The 21,570-nt window shown below is 49.7% G+C and overlaps 7 protein-coding genes across 7 annotated transcripts; 2 read left to right on the top strand and 5 right to left on the bottom strand.

Moving 5' to 3' along the window:
- Positions 1-1,585: 1,585 nt before the first annotated feature.
- Positions 1,586-3,353, bottom strand: MRS44_017161 (uncharacterized protein; the record flags this gene model as incomplete). Its single annotated transcript, XM_046278903.2, has 5 exons — positions 1,586-1,600; positions 1,651-2,526; positions 2,588-2,972; positions 3,021-3,201; positions 3,248-3,353. The coding sequence occupies 5 exons, from the start codon at positions 3,351-3,353 to the stop codon at positions 1,586-1,588; spliced, it is 1,563 nt and encodes a 520-aa protein (XP_046127072.1).
- A 4,022-nt stretch (positions 3,354-7,375) lies between these two features.
- Positions 7,376-7,741, top strand: MRS44_017160 (uncharacterized protein; the record flags this gene model as incomplete). The annotated part of the gene is made up of 1 exon (XM_046281597.1): positions 7,376-7,741. One exon carries the CDS (start codon positions 7,376-7,378, stop codon positions 7,739-7,741), a length of 366 nt encoding a protein of 121 aa, XP_046127071.1.
- A 1,145-nt stretch (positions 7,742-8,886) lies between these two features.
- On the bottom strand, positions 8,887-10,160 carry MRS44_017159 (uncharacterized protein; the record flags this gene model as incomplete). The annotated part of the gene is made up of 3 exons (XM_065617650.1): positions 8,887-9,152; positions 9,251-9,302; positions 9,609-10,160. 3 exons carry the CDS (start codon positions 10,158-10,160, stop codon positions 8,887-8,889), a joined length of 870 nt encoding a protein of 289 aa, XP_065473722.1.
- A 684-nt stretch (positions 10,161-10,844) lies between these two features.
- Positions 10,845-13,983, bottom strand: MRS44_017158 (uncharacterized protein; the record flags this gene model as incomplete). The annotated part of the gene is made up of 3 exons (XM_065617649.1): positions 10,845-11,299; positions 11,498-13,158; positions 13,205-13,983. The coding sequence occupies 3 exons, from the start codon at positions 13,981-13,983 to the stop codon at positions 10,845-10,847; spliced, it is 2,895 nt and encodes a 964-aa protein (XP_065473721.1).
- Positions 13,984-15,895: 1,912 nt separating this feature from the next.
- MRS44_017157 (uncharacterized protein) lies at positions 15,896-16,357 on the bottom strand (the record flags this gene model as incomplete). The annotated part of the gene is made up of 1 exon (XM_046271473.2): positions 15,896-16,357. One exon carries the CDS (start codon positions 16,355-16,357, stop codon positions 15,896-15,898), a length of 462 nt encoding a protein of 153 aa, XP_046127067.2.
- A 1,804-nt stretch (positions 16,358-18,161) lies between these two features.
- MRS44_017156 (uncharacterized protein) lies at positions 18,162-18,923 on the bottom strand (the record flags this gene model as incomplete). Its single annotated transcript, XM_065617648.1, has 1 exon — positions 18,162-18,923. One exon carries the CDS (start codon positions 18,921-18,923, stop codon positions 18,162-18,164), a length of 762 nt encoding a protein of 253 aa, XP_065473720.1.
- A 1,586-nt stretch (positions 18,924-20,509) lies between these two features.
- MRS44_017155 (uncharacterized protein) lies at positions 20,510-20,849 on the top strand (the record flags this gene model as incomplete). The annotated part of the gene is made up of 3 exons (XM_065617647.1): positions 20,510-20,558; positions 20,612-20,724; positions 20,790-20,849. 3 exons carry the CDS (start codon positions 20,510-20,512, stop codon positions 20,847-20,849), a joined length of 222 nt encoding a protein of 73 aa, XP_065473719.1.
- Between the last annotated feature and the right edge of the window lie 721 nt (positions 20,850-21,570).

The raw sequence follows: 21,570 nt of genomic DNA, 5'->3' as shown, positions 1-21,570 counted from the left end.
GTAACTGAGGCCTGGGTTCTGTAGGTAGCTCCACAGATGGTTCTACAGATAGTTCTATGGTGGTATTTTCCTTGTCAGTGTCCGCCGGCCTAACTACCGGTCAAGCTGACAATGACAATGATTTTGCATTTGTAATGCCAATCCGCATCCTCCCTTGTTGCCCGAACTCTTCTTTGGAAACGTGCAGCAAGTACTGTGGGCCTGTCCGTCCGGTCCACGCGTTGTGAGTCTGTTGCCGCAAGGGGGTTCTCCTTTCTAACCCATGGCGAGGACGGGAACCTTATTGGTTGAGGGAAATGATGTTCATGCACTCAACAGGCATTGCACGGACTATCTTGGAGAAAACGGGCCCGTGTTCATTTCCCAGACGAGGGTAGAAATGTAAAGGCCATGATTGGTCGAAGACCCAAAACGGGGCCCGTTTTCATCTTTTATACTTGAGTAGGGCTTTATGCTTGCCTCACGCACCCTAGGTGAAGTAGGTGGGGTTTTGTAAATTGTGATCCCGCTGTCTATTGTGACTTGGTGGTAGACTTCTGGGTACCTGGGTGGTACCACCGCTTGTCAGTAAAACGCTCACCACTCCCCATACGACGAATAGCGGTAACTCGGAGCAGCTATTTGGCAGAGCAGTTTGCCGAACGCCTCGTCCTTCCTGGCAGTGAAGACCATTTAACTTGCCCTCGGCTCAAAGCCAAGAGACCAGTGGCTTGAGGGCCGTTAAGTAGAAACCTGCAACAACTCTCAGATGACATGGAACGAGTGACTCTGAACGGCTGAAGACGGTGTATAATCCGCGGTACTCCATACTTGACCTAGACGCCAACTAATTACAGAATGTTAACTGAAATAGTGTTTCTAATGGAACGCAATAATGACTCATCTCTTCCTTGCATTTAAAGTCTATTACAGATGGACGAAATAGCTAACATGTGAAAAGGCTAGCCCAGAAGCCAACGATGTGTTATCTTCATTGCTCGGCTGTGATTTGCATTACGGTAAAGAAACTTTCCGATATGTTTGCCGAGGGGCTTCGCGTGTGCCGTAGAGGCGGAAAAGTGAAATCAGGAAAGAGAGCGCCTTATGACTGGTGATTGAAAACAAACGCTGCCAGCAGAGTGTACTTTTCTCTCGGATGAAATCTCCGCCGCAGACCGGACGAAGGTCCCCCGCGACCAAGATCTTGCAGTTGAATTCGGACGAAAATGTTGTTTTGCATCGCAACACAACGAAATCTGAGGGACAACGAGAGCACACGGGCCAATTCTACTATGTTTTGACGCAAAAAAAAAAAAAAAAACGGTACTCGTACAGTAGATACGAATTCGAACGCGATTGGGACCTCACAAACAAAGTGCATTCATCTAGAGCTCTAGATATTGTGTCAGAATGATCATTCAATCTGTACTTCTTGACCTAGCTTGGACATTCAAGCACAACCTTAGACTTTGGTTGACTCGTTCAAGAGCATCCTGGATGCAGGCGACAGAATAGAGACAATACATAACCCAAGCAATACAAGGAGCAAGTCAGCCTAATCAACCGGCAGTCGCGTTATCAGATTCGCGATATTAAGATACATCTCTTACATGAGATCCGCCTGCTTCGACGTTAGTGAAGCCACTAGTAGTAAGGAATCCAGGGCCTTACCGTGTTTCGCTCGATGAAAACTCCAATCTGATCGATATGGTCCATTCGATCGTTGACGCCCAAGTGCCAATAGACTCCCCGCTTTCCGGCTGTGCTGAAGTCGAAATCTCGCAGTTCATTAATGTCTCTGACGGAGCCGTTCGGACCGCTCATGGACTCAGTGTTAATGACTCCGTCATTCTGGTACCAGTCTCCCAGATTAGGCCCTAGGATGTTCTTTTGCGCCTCCGTAAGCTCCTGGCTTCCCATTGCGTAGACAGTCGGTAGCAAGACGGGTATGACATCTTTTCTAGGGATGTAGCGGCCTGGGCTTGGTAGCACAAGGTTGTAGCCTAGTTCCTGGATAACTCTAGTTATCACCTCTTTCGTAACCCATTCCACGAAAGAGGGAAAAGGGGTTACGGCGAGGAGGACTGTCCATCCAAGGCTAGAAAATGCGTTGGCTATTATATCCACGAGTCCACTGAGGATTGGAATGCTTCCTACAACCATCCGCACGAAATCCTCAAGTTTGGTGGGAAAGGAGTTAATCGCGCCCCTGCCCCACAGGGGCCAAACTTGAGGGAAAGGATCCGTTGCATGGAAGGATAGGCTGAAGTAGTAGATATTGTCCGAGGTTTTGATCGTATTTAAGGAGAGATCATGGACGCCCTCGATGCTGTTATCGTAAAGACCATTGTGGTCGGAATTCAGCCATTTCCACACCGGGCCGTTGACTGATTCCATCCGGGCGAGCATATCCTGGAAGCTTTCTCCCTCATTTCTGCGGATCCCCCAGTGGTCAAGCTGAAGGTCATAAGCCCTTTTCTCTGGGGGATAGAAGGATGCTGTAGCAAAGAGTCTTGCGACCAACCCTACTGCCTCTGGCCATGTTCGCTACGCTTCGTTAGCCTGAGAAGTCTTGACGCTTTGGGAGCCAGGGGGCTTGAGTACATACGGAAAGGAAAGTTTCGAGGGCATCTATGATGGTCGCCCCTCTGTGAGGGGTTCCAAGGGTTGTGACGGATATGGCCCAGTCATCTCTCCCTGTCTCGGTGAAGTATGTGGGGTGCAAAGTTCCGGCGCCATTGGCCATCAGACTAATGAGGTAGCGGACCGTGTTGCCACCTTGAGAGTGGCAAACAAAGTGAACTTTGTGATCCCGGTCCCACGTCCAGTTACGGAAGTCTGATGAGTTTGAAAACAAGATTGCTCGCCTTTTACCCCCGATCCTAGTTTGTTCCGGGGCGCGAGCTGGATCTGCATCAAAGTAAGTGCCGTAGTCAACGTCCACGTCATAGACTTCCTCAGGGGAATTTGTCATCGGATTGATAGCGCTGAATCTAATAACAATGAGCTAAGAATGTTAATTCAGGCATAGGTAGCAATACTGTCCGAATGTGAGCTGCCTGTATAGCTCACAAGCGCGTTCCCAGTTGGAGAATATGGGAGAAATTGGAGCGATAATAACTGCGTATCCTCTATCGACCAGGAGTTTGGGGATGTCAACCACTCCCCCGAAGTAGTTGACGGCACCGAAGAGCGGTGGGCCCCAACCAACGAATCCAGGCACTTCACTGCGTTATTACTTGCGCTCGAGGATGCTGGTCATACCTACCTAAGACAATTGGAACTGACTTGTCGTCGGGCGTAATCCTTTCCACCTCTTGAGCGAGCCTCCGCAAGTTAACAAGCCCATCTGTATTATGAAGAATTTGGGCCATGTGAAAGATTTGCGGCAGCTTTTATCGAGAATTAGGATGATGAAAAGAGCTGAAGTGAGAAAACTGTAGAAGATGGTGCGGTGCTCCTGTCTTTATGATATGTTATACTATCATGGGCGAGACATGCTGAATGGTTAAGGATAAGGTGACAATCCATTGAACTTTATACCTTTCTTGAGGCTAAGTACCCTAATGGATAAAGCTTCACGTGCATTTCAGTCAGGTTAGTTCTTGAATACAATGAGAACATCCGTTTTCTTCTATTTAAAGCTAGTATTAGCCCTTGTAGACTCAAGTCCTTACTTAGCCTAGGATTGCGTTTAGCATGTGACAGACGTCTCAAGACGATGCTTCATTACATGCGTGGACACCTAAGCTCCTATCAGCTGAGCGGGGTGTCACACCTCGTTACTAATTGGAACTAGTTGAGAGATTGTGAGAACTGCTGAAGCAGACCAATATTGAGGAGAATAAGAACTACCGAGAACCTGAGGTTTTTAGGAGGGTTCGGGATGTCCTATCAGCTCTGTTAATGCTCATGGAGTAAGTTAGATAATCGGGCAATAGGTGGCACGCCTCTTAACTCTATAACTAACTTACCCTCATGTTGGATGGTCGGAGAGGCCCGTCATCCACCAATGACGAAACTATGAAATTGTGGGCTTTAGTGAGATTTCGATTGACGTTCCACGCTATTATAGTTGATGATATCCTCACTAGTTCTTCCAGTACTTACCTCAGCGTTGCTGAACCGGTCAGGACTGTAAAGTCAATTTGGAAGAGATGTGACTCATTTGCGGATGGCGCCAATAAAGACAAGGGGTTGGCTCCGTTGAAATACGAGCGTTAACCGTGGAAGTTCTGACCCCTCCATACTGCGTAGTACGGGGTCCAGTAAATTCCCACTCGTTCCCACGAGGTGTATCCGTAGTTAATCGTACAGAAGCCAGGTGGTGCTGAACCTTCCCCATTTGCCGAGAACCGCATCACTAATGCACAGCCTGAGCAACCCAAAGCGACCGTCGATACTCTGCAGATGGCAGTGGTTTAGTAATCGGATGAGTACTACTGTAAAGAGTGGCAGCCCAAAACGGCAGTAGTGGGTGGTGAGCCTATGCAAATATTGCGTAATAATTAAAAGCCCAGCTTTGACGATTTTCCCTCATTGTAGATACTTCGGCTAAGAAAATGCTATTTTTAGTCATTCTGCCACTTAGCCGGGACCTTTCTAGCCTAACACGCTTCGGGCCGCCTAATTTCTCTCCACCTGCCCAAGAGCCTCAACTCTGTCTCAACGACATTTACTGACGAAGCATCAACGCAAGGAACAGGGATAAGCTAGGCCTTACAATATTGGCCTACTCAACCGTAGAAATATGAAACGGGATGCGTTGCTGGTTTAAGGGCAATAGCAATCGACACTCTTCTATCCCTATTTAATTATCCAATGACCCTTCAATGAGCAGAGATGTTATAACTAGCCTAACTTTTGTGGCTTATAACTGGCATTCTTTTCGAACGCATGCAAGCTAATGTGAACGAGTAGTCCTACATATTCTTTTCGTCAGGCGATATGACAGTAGCGTCATGGCTGCATATGCCTTCGGTTACCAGCGTCGTGCGGCGTGAATGGAACTTCCCACTCCCAGGCCATCACATGTCAGCAACGCCTGCTTGTAGTGCAGTGCACCCGCCCACTGAATAGCCAGAATCTGTGGCTTGAATTATTGAAATCCTAATAGCAGTTCGAGCTCGCAGCTTAAAGGCAGTCCAGTTGAATCTGCAGCCTCCAAGGCTATCCATGCAGGTGTTGACGCGACGGGTACTTATTGCTTTAATATGCCTAGGCTTACCTATTGAAGTATAAGAGACTTATACTGAGCATTAAAGCCAAGCGCTTAAAGGTACTCTAATATAACATGCATTCCTTTCACATGCCCTTTACACCCCCGTTTTTAGACGGCCGTCACAACAACTTAAGGCCTAAAGCTGAAATCTGGTGGTGGGAGCGAAGCAAGGCATATCCAGTGCGAAGTATGGTATGTGAACATGCCGGCCAGATATGATTTGGCGGACTCGGGAGCGTTGAAGCTTGGAGACTGCGCCCTTCTTCACTCGCTGCGACTCTGTTGATTCAATTGCCGTCATTTTATGTCGTTAAGTTTGTTAGTGATTAGTTGGATTCTTACGCTAATGGCGTACGCCACTGGAGGCTGTGTTCCACTAAATATTCGGCCAACGCAGGTCCACGTCACTGAATGCCCTAGGCCGATGGCTACATCGCCGTATTTAGGCGGATGTTACAAAAATGCCAATGAAAGAAACTATGTTGCGAATCAAATTTGCAGTCGAGAACCAAATTATCCAATACGGAGCAAAATAGGCTGTCTAGATATAGACGCCATCGATAAGCTCGGCTAAGGTGGTCAGACCAGGCTTGAACCCTACATTCATTAGGAAGTCTGGAGATACCACGACAATGGCAACAGTGACTTATCACAAGGTCACCCTGAATTCCTCCTCGGGTGGAGTTGGCCGCCGTTCAACCGGGAAGGAAGCACAGCCCGTCAAATCTGGAGGGACTAGTCTGCGACGGCCCGTGCGGCTGCAGAGACGAGGCGGAAACGCAGCTCGTCAAGCAGACGGCACAAAAGACCCGGTCTAGGGTGCGAGAGTAGTCAGAGGCCAGCTTTACCCGGTCATGGTGGACGGCGCAAACCATACGGCAATACTCGACACGGGCGGCAATATACTGCACGGAGCGTTAGAAGCTCTTAGCAAAGAGAACGAGACGATGATACCCAAAATCCTCTGGCTCAGCGATAGGGATAATGGCATGGTATACGGATCGATGGCGGTATATGTGACGGAAGCACGGATTTGATGCGATACAACTCTTGGAAGAGTGGTACTCTCACCTGGTGGGAAGAGTCGGCCAACACGAACATCTTGAAAGGACACCATTACATACAAGGCCATGCTATGGAGCTGAAATGCGTCATCTGCGGGCAACCGTATAGTCTTCAGCTGGAACTATAGGGCACGAAAGCCGAGAATGATGATACTAAATATCAACGTGTGCAAGAGAGGTGTGCTATATGCAAGTATGATAAATGGTTGAGATCTTTGATATTATACAGCCTTGGAGATTGCTGAAGTGCACCCCCGAATGATGGCAGCGCAGTGGTGACAACATCGAACAGCCACAACAATTAGACTAAGATGATTCCAACGCCAACGCACGACACATAATGGCCAATCCGTAGCATGCTATATTTAGGCACCCGATTGATCAACCTTACATGTGGCCTCTTATGGTTTGTTTATCCATGTTTTGTTGCTCACGGTTCCGTTGCTCTAGCTTACTACTTTTGTGGTCAGCATTATCTCCCGACAGTGCTGCGTTACTCTTTGTTGAAGCCACAATATTTCCTGGGAGTGCCTGGGTTCGCGGCGTCCCGCGAAAATGACGAAGCGCAGTGCCCCCCTCTAACATGCACAGATCAACACCTAGGAAAATTACACAGTGAAGCTTGCTGCCCCACCTATTGTTACCCTTTGACCTATACAAGCGACTTCTACATCTTCCTTCTGGACCAGTGAATATACTGTACGACGTAGAGGTTTATTTTGGTACTGTACCTGCTCCCTCTGGGAATGCAGCATATCAGGCCCGTAAGCACTACCGTTAGCAAACATCAGCTATGCAGCCCTCCATAAGTGAGGCTGCGTAACAGAACCTTAATCTTCGTTTTAAGCTTCCCTCAAAGAGAGGGCTTAGAGGAATATATAGATATATATATCTAGATATATCTATATATATCGATATATATCTATATATATCTATATATATCATATGAAGAAACCGATAGAGGAGATAAGATATTGGTAAGTATAAATATCGAGGGATCTCTTCCTGAAATCTTAGATTCGCAACAAGTCTAAAGGGAAAACGAAAGCAACCACCACTCCTGCCGGTCCATCTGCCTTCGGAGTCTGAAGCTCTCGCCACTCACATCATAATGCACGTCCCTACCATTGTCTCGGTTCTTGCTCTCGCGGCCGCCGCTGTAAACGCTGTCCCGAACGCAGGCATAGCCGATGACGGTGTCGTCAAAAAACGCCAAGTAAACAATATCATCCAGCTCTTCGACAAGCCTTGCTTCCAAAACCTCATATTTCAAGGCTCCGCCAAACTAGGAAGGTGCAGGAACCTATCCGGCAGCGCCGCCAATAGGGCTGAGAGCGGCAAGGCCAAACAAGGCCTCCGCTGCACCATCTTTGAAAATTCCAACTGCCAAGGTGCGAGCTACACTCTCATCGGAGACGACCCCAAGTTCTGCAGGTTGAGGAACAAGGCTAGCAGCTGGAAGTGCGTCAAAGATTAGACTGTATTTTTTTCACGTCAGCGTTTGCAAGAGCAGCGAGATGTTTGTCTCCGATCCCTGGACGGACGTAGGGTAAGGGGGATTTGATGAAGGACCTAGCTAGAAACGCGTTGTGGTAGTTACATATCGGGCGGTCTAGGCAGCCGGATTGACCTGGTTGCCGAACATGAGGGCGGGATGAGGAACATGGATGACCTTTGGTCAGGAAGCGCCACCCGGGGCGATGATAAGCCTGAACAGGGTTTCCTTGGTCTTTAAGGAGTTAGGCGCAATATTCGGAGATCGTTGTTAAGAGGCGATCTTTCCACTGCGTTTCGGATCGGAACATGAACTTCTCTCGACCCCCAGCACTGGTTTTCCCACAGGGTTTTCCCAGTGCCGCCTCGCGAATGCAGGGGGCTTCTCGTATAGTGAAGAGATGGAATTTCATCTTACTCTTGAAAACCTGGGCTATTTGATCGTGAACGTGAACATTGCTATGGACGTTGACTGCCACGAAGTAGAACCAACTCAAAGACATGGATCTTCTTGACCCACTTCAGGGAACCAGGTGGCACCAGCGACGAGGCTACTCAAGTATGCACAGTGGAAACGGGGCCCGTTTCCAACAGCCTTTAGAAGCCTACCCCGATTTCGTCCTAGGAAACGGGTCCCGTTTCTGATCAGGGCAACCGGCTTGACCGCTCCTCAACGCCCCAGCAAGTACAAGTGTCCAAACAAATGCATCCCCCATGATGAACTCCATAACAATCGTATTCCCTCAATTCCAAAGCTCCTGAAAATCGATCAGTCGCACAAGCATTTCTTCGTAGACAACCTCATCCGCTCGGTACCGATACAGATGTGGCAGGAACCTTGAGCACATAAGCCTTGTACCAAGGCCAGAATACTTCAAGGGACCAAGTCCGCAGGCGACGAACACCAGTAATAGCCTGAAAGGTTTTCAGCGGCGTTTCCGTTGAGCCAAAGGTGCCACCCGTCCATAGAGTCCGAACATACGAGTTAGCTTGCAGGTCTTTCAAGGAAACCACTAAGTATAGACGATAACTTACCGTCTTGCCATTTTGATGGGATGTAGCCACAAACTTCCACTCATGTCCGTGGATAAATATGCCGGGAATAAACGGTAGCTTGTGCAAATCATCTCAAGCGAGCTCTGACAAGAGCTTCCATTGAGCTGCTTGCCAGACCCCCATCTGCAGCTGTGCCTTCTGCTCAGATTCGCCGCTTCGCTTGGTTTCAATGCTGACCGAGAGGGGATGAGACCGTAGGGGCGGGTAGCTTGTATGGTTGATCGAGTTGTCGGTAAGAGCCCGACGAAGTTCAAGGGCGGCATTCTCGATTGCGGGCTGGTCGCTATCCTTGCTTGGGTCAAGATGGAACACGTAGTCAACCTTTTTTTCCGTGGAAGCTGTTTATTCGATAGCCTGAAAGGATACTGGCGCTCGTGCTATGGACAAAAGTAAGTCATGGCCTGTTATTCTTCTGGTGCGCTGGGAGCCTACTGACCAAGGACAAAAACCATCGAGTTGACGGCCGCGCGGACTCTTCCCGTAAAAAACTGCTCGCAGTAGAGGAGTATGCACAAGGTTATTCCAGCCAGCCTCTTCCTGCTCCATGTCGTGGCAATCCCTGGCGTCGCCCACAAATTGCACTATCTCATCAAGGGTAAGCTTGTGATGCCCATCAGGAAGACTATCTGAGGCAACCCCGGGCGTAGACTCTGTGGGAGTTGTTGCATTGACCAGAGGATCAAATACCCCAGGGCGAAAGAGAGAAAAAGTACGAGCTGAGGTTTTTAGGTGAGATATCTCAGGCTGCCACAAATTAGCTGAAGGGCTGGGGAGAGCAAAGCAGGCTTGCAGACCTCGAGATACTTGGGGACGACGCGGCTTCCCGTAGCAATGGTCTCCATGTCGATGCAAAGCTCTGCTAAAGAGACGGGGACATCTGGGTCATCCACATCGAGTTGCTTGCGATCGACACCACTGGGATAGAGGCCGAGGGCAGAGAACATCTTGCTGGGTGATGAGTTGTTTGATGCATGGCTGCTTTGATACGACAGGGATGAAGTCTCAGAGTCACGAAGAGACGGTGCAGCTCCTCGGTTGGGTTGGGTTGGCGTTTCGTCGTTATCGTAGGGTGATGCATGTGCTCCTGACATGAGCCGTCTCCCGACCTTTCGCCTCTTATTCGAAGGCGTCACGGGCAGCATCTTGGACACTAATTTGCTCTCTAGCGGGACGCGTCGAGCACGCTCACGTTGCGACGTTGGCGGCGAGAGGGGAGCCAGCGAATCTGGATGGGGTCGCTTCCTACTATAGGCCTGCTCTTGGAGAGCGGAACGTGTACGAGCGGAGAGCAAGTCGTCGGGTACGCTATCAAGCCAAGTGAGGACACGGGAATCTGAGTTGCTCATGGTTTCGTTGTGACAGTCATAGCTGTGATGCGCGGCGACACATTGACAGCATATGGCTCCCTTGGCGATGATGGAGAAATGAAATGAGCGTATTATTGCAAGGCGGTTGGAAGGAAGGAAGGATTTTACTTCGCCGGGGGGACACACCCCAGAGGGCCTTTGCGCTAAGCTATTTTCATTTCGCACTCAAGGCGGTTGGCGTAGCAACAAGTGACCCGCTCCGCGGGGACTGAGTAAGCAAGTGACCGTGAAATCCTAATTAGGCAAGTGCGATGACCGCAAAATCCAGGTGAGTTGATGTGTGACCGCTAAATTCTGATTGGCCTAAGCCCAGTTTTCACTACTACAAAAAGGGCTAGTGCATTGACCGCAAAATTCAAAAGGGGAATTTCGGCTGACCCGATGGTTTCGTTTAGAACGCATATCACGGGGTGTAGAATCGAGGTCGTTGACTTCGATGGCTCATTGCAACGCGACAAAAGGTCCGATGACGACGAAAGTCATTTACACATGTTCTACAAGCGACTAGATATTAGAAAACTTACAAAAGATAATGAGCTCTCGGTGTGTCTTCGAAGACCCAGTCCTTAGTAGGCTCCTAGACTGTCGGAGAAGAGACGAACCTGATGCCTAGGCTATTCTTCCTCTCCTATAAAGCTCTCTAACAATAACCACAGTATGCTATTAAGCAGGCACTCGATGCGATGCAAACCACTTCTCAGCAAACGTGACTGCCTGCGGCAGGGAGAATAACCAACACTCTGCTCCACCAATCTTACCATTGGTGACGCCGGTTTCCGCGACAAAATCCTTCCCTAGCTCAAGAAAATCGTCGTTACTCACAGCGACGTCCAACACCGTCATCCATGTCCTCTTTCCATCCACCAGAGCCGCAAACGGGTTATCAGCCTTTCGTGAATTGATTCTATACTCGGCCAGATGAAAACACGTGCAAACGTCGAACCCAACTCCCAAGAGTAGAACTTTCGCATCCACGTCTTCCAATCGTGTTAGGGGACTCTCCTCACCGAGCAGGTTATCCAGTGCATGCGCCTCCGTAACAACTTTCGAATTCGCACCAATCGCACTGAACGATATCTGAGGATCAGGGTTGAAAGCCACTCCACTCAATCCACTGGCTGCTCGAGTGGAGTGGGTAGATCATAATCCACTGAATATCTCAGTATAGGGGATCCACTGGAAGCTATCGTGGATTGGGTGGATTGGGTGGATTGGCAAGTGCCTCTATTCTTGATGCCATGATGGTGAAGCTATTCCCGAAGCCCTTGCCCACCTACGTCCCTTATTCCAACTTCCACGTGAGACTTATCTCCAACTGGCTTCCATCTCGCCTTGAACGCCCACCACCTGAGTGAGCCACTTTGTTGCCCATCCTTCAAGCTGTTGATCTGACATCTGAGCCAATTCGAGGTTGACTTTTTCTTCGTCTACCGAGATAAAAAAGGGATCTAATTCATGAATAATACCCGCCCTCAGCCATGAACGCAATACCTGGCACATCCCGATAATCTGGGCTTCAAGCTGGTGGCGCAGAGGGTTCACCATCCGACCTGCTGCTGAGAAAAGACGCTCACACTCAGCAGACATTGGTTGTATCGTGAGAAAATCAAGCGCCATTCGCGATAAGTTTGGATACTTGAATCGCTTCTCGTGCCAGTAAGCGAGAGGATCGTCAATGGAGCCATCGCCACTTTCGCAGTGCGTAATCCAGTGGAGGTATTCGTCTTCGCCTGGCGTGAGGCCATCGTGGCCTGCTTCTGGCGCTGTGTAGCGGTTTCGTTTAAGGTATTCTTGGAACGGATTGTCCGAAGTCTTCCGCTGCTTGGGAACTGGCTCAACGGCTGATGGCTCCTCTCCAGGCAATACGGCCTCCCGATACTCAAAACGCCAGACATCATGAACCATGTTTTTTGCCTCGTCAATCCACTCAGGGCGGTCAGTCCAGTTGCGTTCAAACCATTTCCATCGGTATGCCGGATGGAGCGCTAGGCCAGTGTAGTAGATGGGTGTCTCGCTCAATATCTCGTAGTACTCATTCAACTTCTGCCAGCCTAAATTGATGTTGATCCTGAAGTGTTCAGGATCAGGGAAGTCCTTCGCGATATCCTTGAAGCGTTCAAGCTGCTCGAGAAGGAATTCGAAGCCCTGAATAACGTCCCAAATATTGCCATATGACCCAGTCCACCCACGCTTCCGCTTGCGGATCTGGCCGTCGCCTTCAAGCATTTTGATCGTGGCTTCGTAGTAGCCAAGGATTCGCGCAAATAATTCGACCACCTCCCAGTCCTTATCGGATGGCTGGTTCTCTGGCTGGCAAATAAAGGGCAATGTGAGTGACTTCTTAGGGCCGCCCCTCTTGGTCTTGTTCTGTTGTTCGAAGTCGATTCGATGGTGGGCAACGAGTCGCTCGATATGGTCGCGAAGCAGTAGAGCTCGTCGTATCATATATAACTGTGATAGCCATCTGGTATCGTTGTCCAAAATAACATCCAATGGCTTCCTGGCTTTGAGTTTGGGGTCAGTTGACTTGTTGAAGGCTTCTTGTTGAATATTGCGAAGCATGCCAGTCAACAAGTCAGATCTGTGGATAGCTACCATAAGATTGTGCAATTTGCCTGCTGGCCCCTTCTTGCGCCAAATCAAGTGTTCTGTTTCAGTAAGAGGCTCTGCCCCTGATATCCGCCGCTCAAAAGCGTCAGCATCGTGCCCGAATAGAACGGCTTTGGCGGAGAGGTTCAAGGTATGCCCAAAACAGCGTCCTCGCCTGCGGGCCCCTACGAAGCCGAGCTCTCCACCAATAATCTCCATAGCGGTATCATTGTTTTTCGCGTTGTCAAGCGTGAAATAGCCAATCTTGTCTTGGATCTGGTACGATTCAATTACGTCGAGGATTTCGGCGGCGATATTAGGCCCAGTGTGCCTAGCGCTGACTTCGGGGAGCCCGAGCGTAATCTTGCAAGGTTTGTTGTTTTCGTCCCTAAAAGAAGCAACAGATACCATATAAGGCGTGCCGGTTTCCAGACCGCCAGCCGTCAAAGGACATGTGGATAAGGCCAGGCGCCTTGCTCAAGGCCTCTATCACCTTCTGCTTGTTTTGTTCGAACGCGGCGACGATCTTTTCTCGAACTGTTGTGTGGGTAATATTGGCTTTACGTGCCGAAACTGACGGGTTCAAGTAATCGAAGATAGCATGGAGTTCAGCCTCCTCGGCAATTGAAAAGGAGTGATTCCTGGCCACGATCCAGTCGATCAGAAGCCTCCAGAAGTGTTCCTTGTCGAAGCGTTTGATGAAGTCGTTCGCAATTGCTTGTTCTCGTGGGTCGTGTAGATCGAGCTTCATGGATTCAGCGAGAGTCCGCTGCCCCGGAGGCTTTCTGCCCTTAGAATTCGCATTCTTTTCAGCAGTTCCTTTGGTCATCCCAGGAGGAGCGCGAATCCCGTGGTCGTTGAACAGATGATTGTACGCGTTGTGAATGCCATCAGCTTCGAAATGACGCGGATGTGGATTATTCTTGCGAATGCACGCTCGACATATCCATCTGCGGTCGTCTTCCTTTTGGATGTCATATCCAAGTGGCCAGGCCCAGCAACGCGTCTCTCTGGCTCGCTCAGAGAACGCCCAGCCTGGGAAATGCCTCCAGAGCGTACGTTCGTACTGTTCATCGCTTGCGGAAGAGGTCGTCAGAGTCGAGACAGGGGTCGAGGTTGAACGGGTAGGATACGGCGTCGGGCAGGGCGCTGATTCGGCAGCGGACCCGAAGCCGCTGTCGGAAATGTCGAAGCAGGAATCAGGCGAGGTCATGGTAAAATAATCTCTTTGTCATGTCGAAATCGCAAAATATGGTGCAGTGATGGGTTAACAACAGGCCGTCAAGTAAGCGCGCATGACGCGTCCAACGCGGTCAGTTGGCACAATAGGCCCTTATCCCGCAGATGTTTCAGATACTTCCTTTCAAGCTAATTTATTGTGGACAAGCACGTAGCCAGTGTCATCTTGGGGTCGCGTAGTAGATAAGTCCCCAACAGCCTTCAAATCACGAGCTTGACGCGAGTAGTGTCGCTTGCAATTTTTCGCGTAGTATTAAGAAATCGAGGGATCTAGACGCGTTTTTTGAATTAGCTTGCCGGAAGTTATTTAATAGTATAAGTGTTGCGTTATAAATCCAAAATATGGACAGTCGAACCTGATATGTGCTAGAAATGTCGTTGTGTAATAGGAAAATGTATAACTTTTAATGGCTCTCAAGACGATATGGCACTCACGGAGCAAAGCTTAAATATACCTATCAAGACTTATGTTACCCCAATGAGAAAGCCAAGGACATTCCAATGATACTTCCTGAATTTTGTATATTCTAAAATTGCGTTTGTTTAGAAGCTTCATGGTGGTTTTGACACAGGGTGGCAACATTGTAGAAACGTAGGGGCACATCAGGCTCTGTTAGAGGCATTCTGCCAAAATATGGGCGCCCTTAACTACCCCACTTCTAATCCACCCAATCCACCCACGACATCGTCGAGTGGATTCGGTGGATTAGCCAATCCACTGGAATTTTGCCAGTGGAGTGGACAGTGGAATCCACGAGTGGATCCACTACGTGGATTGAGTGGAGTGGCTTTCAACCCTGTTCTGGACCCTCAGTAGTGATCACGTTTGGGCCACAGATGTTGAGGATGGCATATTGGGCGAGCGGCTTGGGAAATTGCTCAGGCCTCGTGCATATATAGCTGATCATTCTTGGGTCGGAAGTGTAGAGGATGATCGCACCGGGTGATACAACCAAGAAATTGTCGCCGAGCTTCATACCATCGTAACGAAGTTCCCAAGCCCAATCGGGAGGCAAGTAGCTGTTCCAATTAGCATGTGTCGAAGCCCCGGGTGATTTTAAACCAACTTAAGCCAGTCATCTGTCCAGTATTTTGGCAGTCTTCGAAGTAGGGGGACCAATAATCGGTGGCTTAAAAGCCATGCTCGATTGTAAAAAGCCCAAGCTGCTGACAGTCAATGGCGAGCTGAAGTAACCTGGGGTCTCAACTGACGGGCGACTATATCTCCTCTGCTGTGCGAAGACTACAGCTGAGTCACCCGCAGGGATCTAGCCCAATTGAGACCAGCGTATTCTCCGTGACTTCATGAAGCACTCTTCTCAGGAGGAGTGGCGAGTACCGGGAAGTTAATGCTCTATCTTATTGTCGAGTTAACGCTCTTAGATCAGTTAAGATACTAACTGCGGGGCGAGTGACCTGCTGTAGTCTTCGCACAGCAGAGGAGATACGGAAGACCGGATTGTTTAGCGGCCGCGATATTCGCACGGAGATCGACGATATTCTTATATGAAGTAGGCTAGAAAGATAATCAGCGGGAAAATAAAAGCAGAGATCATGATGTCAGAGTAAGTTGTTACATCCAAGAGGCCATACTCCGAAGAAAAATCAACGACACGAAGCCGCAATGCTAGCCTCCGAATAAGAAAATACAAAATACGTATTTTAAGACAATACGGACATCATGGATATTTTGGACCCAGAGGACGGGGAAGCCAAGGACACGTAATATTGACGTCCTTCTCGCCACACTACCCAATGAGCTTCCACTAGCGAGAAAGCTTTCTTTGAACTTTAATGGCCTCACATAGAATCACATGTGAGGCAGGTGACACCTGCTATCAACGTCGTCCTCCAGCTAAACCAGACCCCGCCCGATGGCGACCAACTCAACTCAACTTTGTAGTCACAGCCTGTTTGAGCCCAACTCTTGCCATGAAAGCAAGCCGGACGGCTGCCTGTCCCCAAAGACACCCAAGGTTCACCCAATCTTCGAGCCTCCAGGCACGAGGATCCCAGAACACAGTCCCGCCCAGAGCTGCCCAACTCGCATATAAGTGTATAGCATCGCACACCAAGATACCGATCAGGATGGCTCTCCACATCCGCATGGCATTCGTAGTGCGCAATATAATGGCTTCATTGAACGCAAACAGGATATATGTTGCCGCAAGCTGGTCGCAGATAATCTGGTTATTCGGCGCGTATTTGGCGACCGGAGCCATGCCGTTGAGGAAGATCGCGGGGCGAAAGTGAAGCAACAGGGCGCCAACGACGGCTCCTGCAGGTTCGAAGTAGAGGAGCACCGCGCGGTAGACGAAGGGCAAGTTGATAACTGGCTCGCTCATCATTACCAAGTGTCAAAGAGCAGTTTGTAGAACACTGAAAAATAGATCCTGTGTGAAATGGTCCCAAGAGAACCACCTCAAGCGCCGTGAGGGTCGTGTTGGTGATGACTGCTTTGATACCAACTGACATCGACGGATCTGCGAGAAGGAAAAGGTATTAATAGTAGCCGAGCGCTCGTGGTCTAGAATCGACCCAGGATCCCCGCTGGCAGATCCGTAATCCACCTCAGCCAACAGACATGAAGAGATGCTTGTGGCAGTTTGTGGCTTTTTCAGACCCTTGAACGCTCTTGCACTGGGAGTTGTGCGCGCGATCTCCTGACGTTGCATCATTTAACGCACACAATCTCATAGAAGCATGCGATCCGGTGCACCTCTGTCACATGCACCTCATTTCTTACTCCATGACATTATAGTCAAACTATTTTAGTTTGACTGCACCCGGCCCTGACGAACAATTCTCGACACCTTTAATTGTTGACCCTTAGTCCTCATCATGTCGAAGCCGTGCATTCCGGCATCCGCTTGTCCTATTCTCGATGAAGAGATCATCTCTGACGTTTATAAACTTCCCGTCCTCTCTTTCGACGGCAAGTCTAGTCCATTTGGCGAACTAGTCGCTGCAAGAGATGACATTCTCAATGTTGTCGTGATATTCAGTAAGTCCTTTCTGGGAGACCGAAAATGTTTAAGACGGGCGATTTAAAGTCAATAATTCAGTTCGCCACTTCTTCTGCTCCTGCGATCAAGATTATATCCGTTCCATAGCGTTACATCTTACACCGACCGTCCTCTCCACTCTCCCTATTGGTCCGTCTAGACTCATTATCGTCGGGTGCGGCGACCCGTCCCGCATCCCCCCTTATGCAGCGGAAACATCCTGCGAACTGCCAATCTTCACGGACCCCACTGGCCGCCTGTACGAAATGCTCCGGATGAAAAGAACCTTAATTGCCTCTCGGAGACCGTCATACACGAAACAGTCCTTATTCGGTCTTATCATCAGAAGCGCGAAACAAATGGTTTGGAGTGGGTACGAGGCTTTCAGAGGTGGAGACTTTTGGCAGAATGGTGGTGAGCTGATTTTTAGAGAGGGACGGTGTGTATGGGTGCACAGGATGGAAACAACGGCAGATCATTTGACGGCGGAGGAATTGGTGAAAGTTCTGTCGGGGACCGAAGATTGTCCCGTCGCGAAGTTCTTCAAGGGCCTCTAGAAACTTTACGGAAGAAATGACTGCCGCCCAAGCCAGACTAGGAGAGCTGAGCGACAGGACTATTAAGGATGTCGCGCTGGTTGAATGACGAAACGTATTCTGAAGAGTCGAGGTGGCTTCGTTAGGGGACAAGACGCGGGGAAGGGCCAGTCGCAGGCGGCAGGGACAACAGACAAAGAATCATATGCGTAAGGGGCTAATTTTAGATATCTAGGCACCTCATTTACCAATAACCTATTTAGGTCTATATTATTCACCCATCAATCGTTCATCAACCATTCATCAACCTGTCACATCGTATCACCTAGGCCGCTCTGGCACACGGGCTGTATGACCAAGAAGGGTCAAAACTTGGATGAAACAGATCGTGAGGAACACTTCGTCATAGCTGACGAATACGACCCGATCCAAGGAAGGATAAAACAGACCAACTTCAGTCACTCATTCAGTTAGAAATCAAGAGCTTCAGCGCAGTCAAAATCCCTCGTCAAATGTGACATATAGACTACTTTTGACGGTACTCTCACACCGGCCACACGGGCACAGGACATCTACATGGCATGACCCCTCACTCTCCCTCTCCATTGCACTTATTTCTCGAAGCGCTTGGAGACGGTGCCCCAGTTGATGACGTCCCAGATGGCGCTAAAGTACTCGGCCTTGCGGTTCTGGTACTGGAGGTAGTAGGCGTGCTCCCAGGCGTCGATGCCGAGGAGGGGCTCGAGGTTGCCGGTGACGGGGTCCTGGTTGGCGCGGGTGACAACGCTAAGGGTGCCGGAAGTCTTGTCCTTGACGAGCCAGGCCCAGCCGGAGCCCTGGATGCCGGCGAGGGCGGCGTTGGTCTGCTTCTGGAGAGCGTCCAAGGAGCCGAAGTCCTCGTTGATGGCGGTCAGGAGCTTGCCCTCGGGCTCGCCGCCGCCACCGTTGCCGTTGGGGGCGAGGTTCTCCCAAAAGAGCGAGTGGTTGACGTGGCCGCCGCCGTGGAAGTTGATCAAGGGTGCCTGGGTGACGACTGCCTTTGCGTCGCCCTTGGCGCTGGCCTCAGCGAAGGCCTCGAGGGCGGCGTTGAAGCCGTTGACGTACGTCTGGTGGTGCTTAGAGTGGTGGAGCTCCATGATCTGGCCGGAGATGTAGGGCTCGAGGGCGCTGTAGTCATCTGGACGACTCCGGTCAGTGACCCTGGGTTGAAGATGAACCAGGGAGAGGGGGAGAGAGAGCTTACAGGGGAGGTCGGGGAGAGCGGCATTGCCGCGGACGAAGCTGGTCGAGGCCATGCCGGCGAGGGGCTTCACAGCGCGGGCGCGGAGGCTGCCGCGCAGGACATGTGTGGTGCACAGGAGGGTGGGCGACATAGTAATGGCGATGAAGGTGTATTTGGTCGACTTCCAAACTATTGACGTGGGGTTTATTTGCCAGTCCGGCTCTACCTATATCAACGAATGAAATCAAAGAAAAGGGATTAACTGCCAGTTGGATTGTACTTCAATCGATATCCAAAGCGAGATAGAAGGGAAACCATACCGATGGAGGCGGGAGGGCGACGAAGTGCTTTTTAGAAAGGTGGCGGTGCTTCATCGGCGGTGATATCAAAATAGATGGAAGATTCGGAATTGGGGAGGGGTCAAAAGATAGTGGATTTGCCGAGCTTAATGAACTCAGTGTTTCGTCATACGCCTCGGGAACTTGGGGCAAGTTGGGTGTCTCATCGGGTTTTGTGTTAATGCGAGAGGGATCCATGTAGTCCGTGATCACGCTTAGTGCGCGTTGAGGAAGAGATCTTTGTTAACGTTATACCGTTAAGCATAGGCAATGCCTCCCCTACGTAGGGGATGCAAACGACGGGTTTCGACCCCGGCGCTACCCGCTTGGCTGGTCAGATTCCGATTGAAATGCTCCGAGAACACTATTGGGGATTGAGCACTGGATTTCATGGAGCGTACTACCATGGCCTAGTCGAGCGCACTCCAGGATACACATTGTGTTGAGACCGTATGACTAAGATGGTCCGATCTGCTGATGGCTGGGATGTGGATACTATGTAAGGAGCTGTGCTTCTCTCAGACACATGTAACTTAGACCTTTCAAGAACGACACATCATCTTCCACTCCCGCAATATTGCTTTATCACATTGGAGTCAGAAGGTTCCTCGGCAGACGATATTATCACGTCGTATGACTAAGGCTGCTCCTACCCTCGGGCTGCGTGTCTCTCAGAATTAATGAAAGTCAGGCAACCTAGTCAGGAGAGCCTAGTCAGGAGAACCTCGTTACAGCTGACGAATACGAAACTACCCACAGAAGGATATAACAGACCAACTTCAGCCATTCATTTAGGAGGAATCAAGGGCTTCAACTCTCAGTCAAAATCCCCCGTTAAATGTGACAGGTATCAACGTCGTGTTGTTGGACTAAGCAGGGGTGCTGAGTACACTTGACAAAAGATTGTTCTTAACGCCAATGACAAAATATCAGATAGAGAGCATTCTGTGGACACCGTTGGAATGTGGCAGGGCCCAAGCTAACCGAGAAACCCCCTTGAATGGCAAAGCAAAAAGCAAAGGCCTATCACGAGATTATTGTGATCGTGACATCAGTGACGTCAGAGGCTATCATTTTTGTCTGGCGTTTGGGGGGCAGCTATGGACAACGATGGCGACGGGGGGAGACAAGGTGACGGCACGGAATTGTAATGGCAAACGTTAATTACACGCCTGTGCTCACGCACAGGCTCAATTTTCTGCCCAAACATTGATTTCGGCAAAATGATGCAATAGGGATACAAAGTTTATCCTCCAACAATAGCTTTTGTCAAATGCCATTGTTCGAGACCCGAGCGGCGACGGCTATAAAAGACATCCCCCCTTGGCTACAATGATCACAGGCGAACACACCAAGCAGCTCCCATTGAATCAATCAAACAACTGCAATTTCAAACATCATGGCTCGATATAAGACTGGTCAGTCAGTTCGATACAAGCCGGTTGGCGGTAAGTGACGGTTCTTGCACTATTTGGTTCAGAACTCAGATGAATCTTCCAAGGCCCTGACTCGCAAACCTCCGAAACTGTTGGTGTTATCACTGACGTCTTGACGGAGCCTGACAGTCAAGCCGATCGAAATGTCCAGGCCAGCCCTGATTCTCCCCGATACGAGGTAATGGAAGCCGCCCACAACCAATGGTGTGGACAAGCGACACTGACGTGTAAGTTTACATTCAGAATTCGAACACGGGCAAGGTCACTACGGTCTACGAGGCAAACATTCTCGGTCTATCCTAGTGAAGACAAAGAAGTGGATATGAACTGGGTAGATAACCGGCATGCCTTGATGGTAGGAACGTAGGAATGTAGTTCTAGCCTTCAATGAGCCCTAGGTAGGGGTCCCCTGGATATTCCCAACGGCAGTGTCACACCAAGAATGATTTTGAATCAACCATGACTCCGTAACTACTTTCCAGTATGGTTTTAGGGTGACTGAAGTAGCTATATTAATGGAAGTATTTCCTTAAAACTAGCAATTCGGTTTTCGCTGGGATGCAGCTATACGCATTCATTCGAGTGTTGATCTTGAATCTCATTGTCTTCTCCAAGCCTGCCTTCCCCCTCTCCGCAACCATGCTCTTCATGTCGGCACCTGCAGAGTGATCTAATTTCCTGCGCTCCTCCCTTTAAGCTCGACAATTTCACAGCTGAACGGTAGGAGCCTATATATAAACTGTGCAGTGGGGTAAAAATAAAAATCTAAACGGGGGAAACCAGATTTGCAAGCTAAATAAAGTAGGGAATTGCTATACGGGCATGACATTTTGGCTACACGGGCATGACTCTTACACGGACATGGCTCTTACACGGGCATGACTCTTACACGGGCATGACTTTTGTAACACCTGATTCGCTAGATTTCCGTCGACCCATAGATACATCCCCGCAAAGGCGGTGAAACCAGTTTCGCTAACAAGATCTCCTTTTCAGCGTAGAAGCAATTAGGTCGGGCCAGCCC

The sequence above is a fragment of the Fusarium solani genome, assembly GCF_023522795.1.
Source record: "Fusarium solani strain SB1 chromosome Unknown bctg00000013, whole genome shotgun sequence".
In the NCBI taxonomy this organism is placed as follows: domain Eukaryota; kingdom Fungi; phylum Ascomycota; class Sordariomycetes; order Hypocreales; family Nectriaceae; genus Fusarium; species Fusarium solani.
This window is presented reverse-complemented; position numbering and strand designations above follow the sequence as displayed.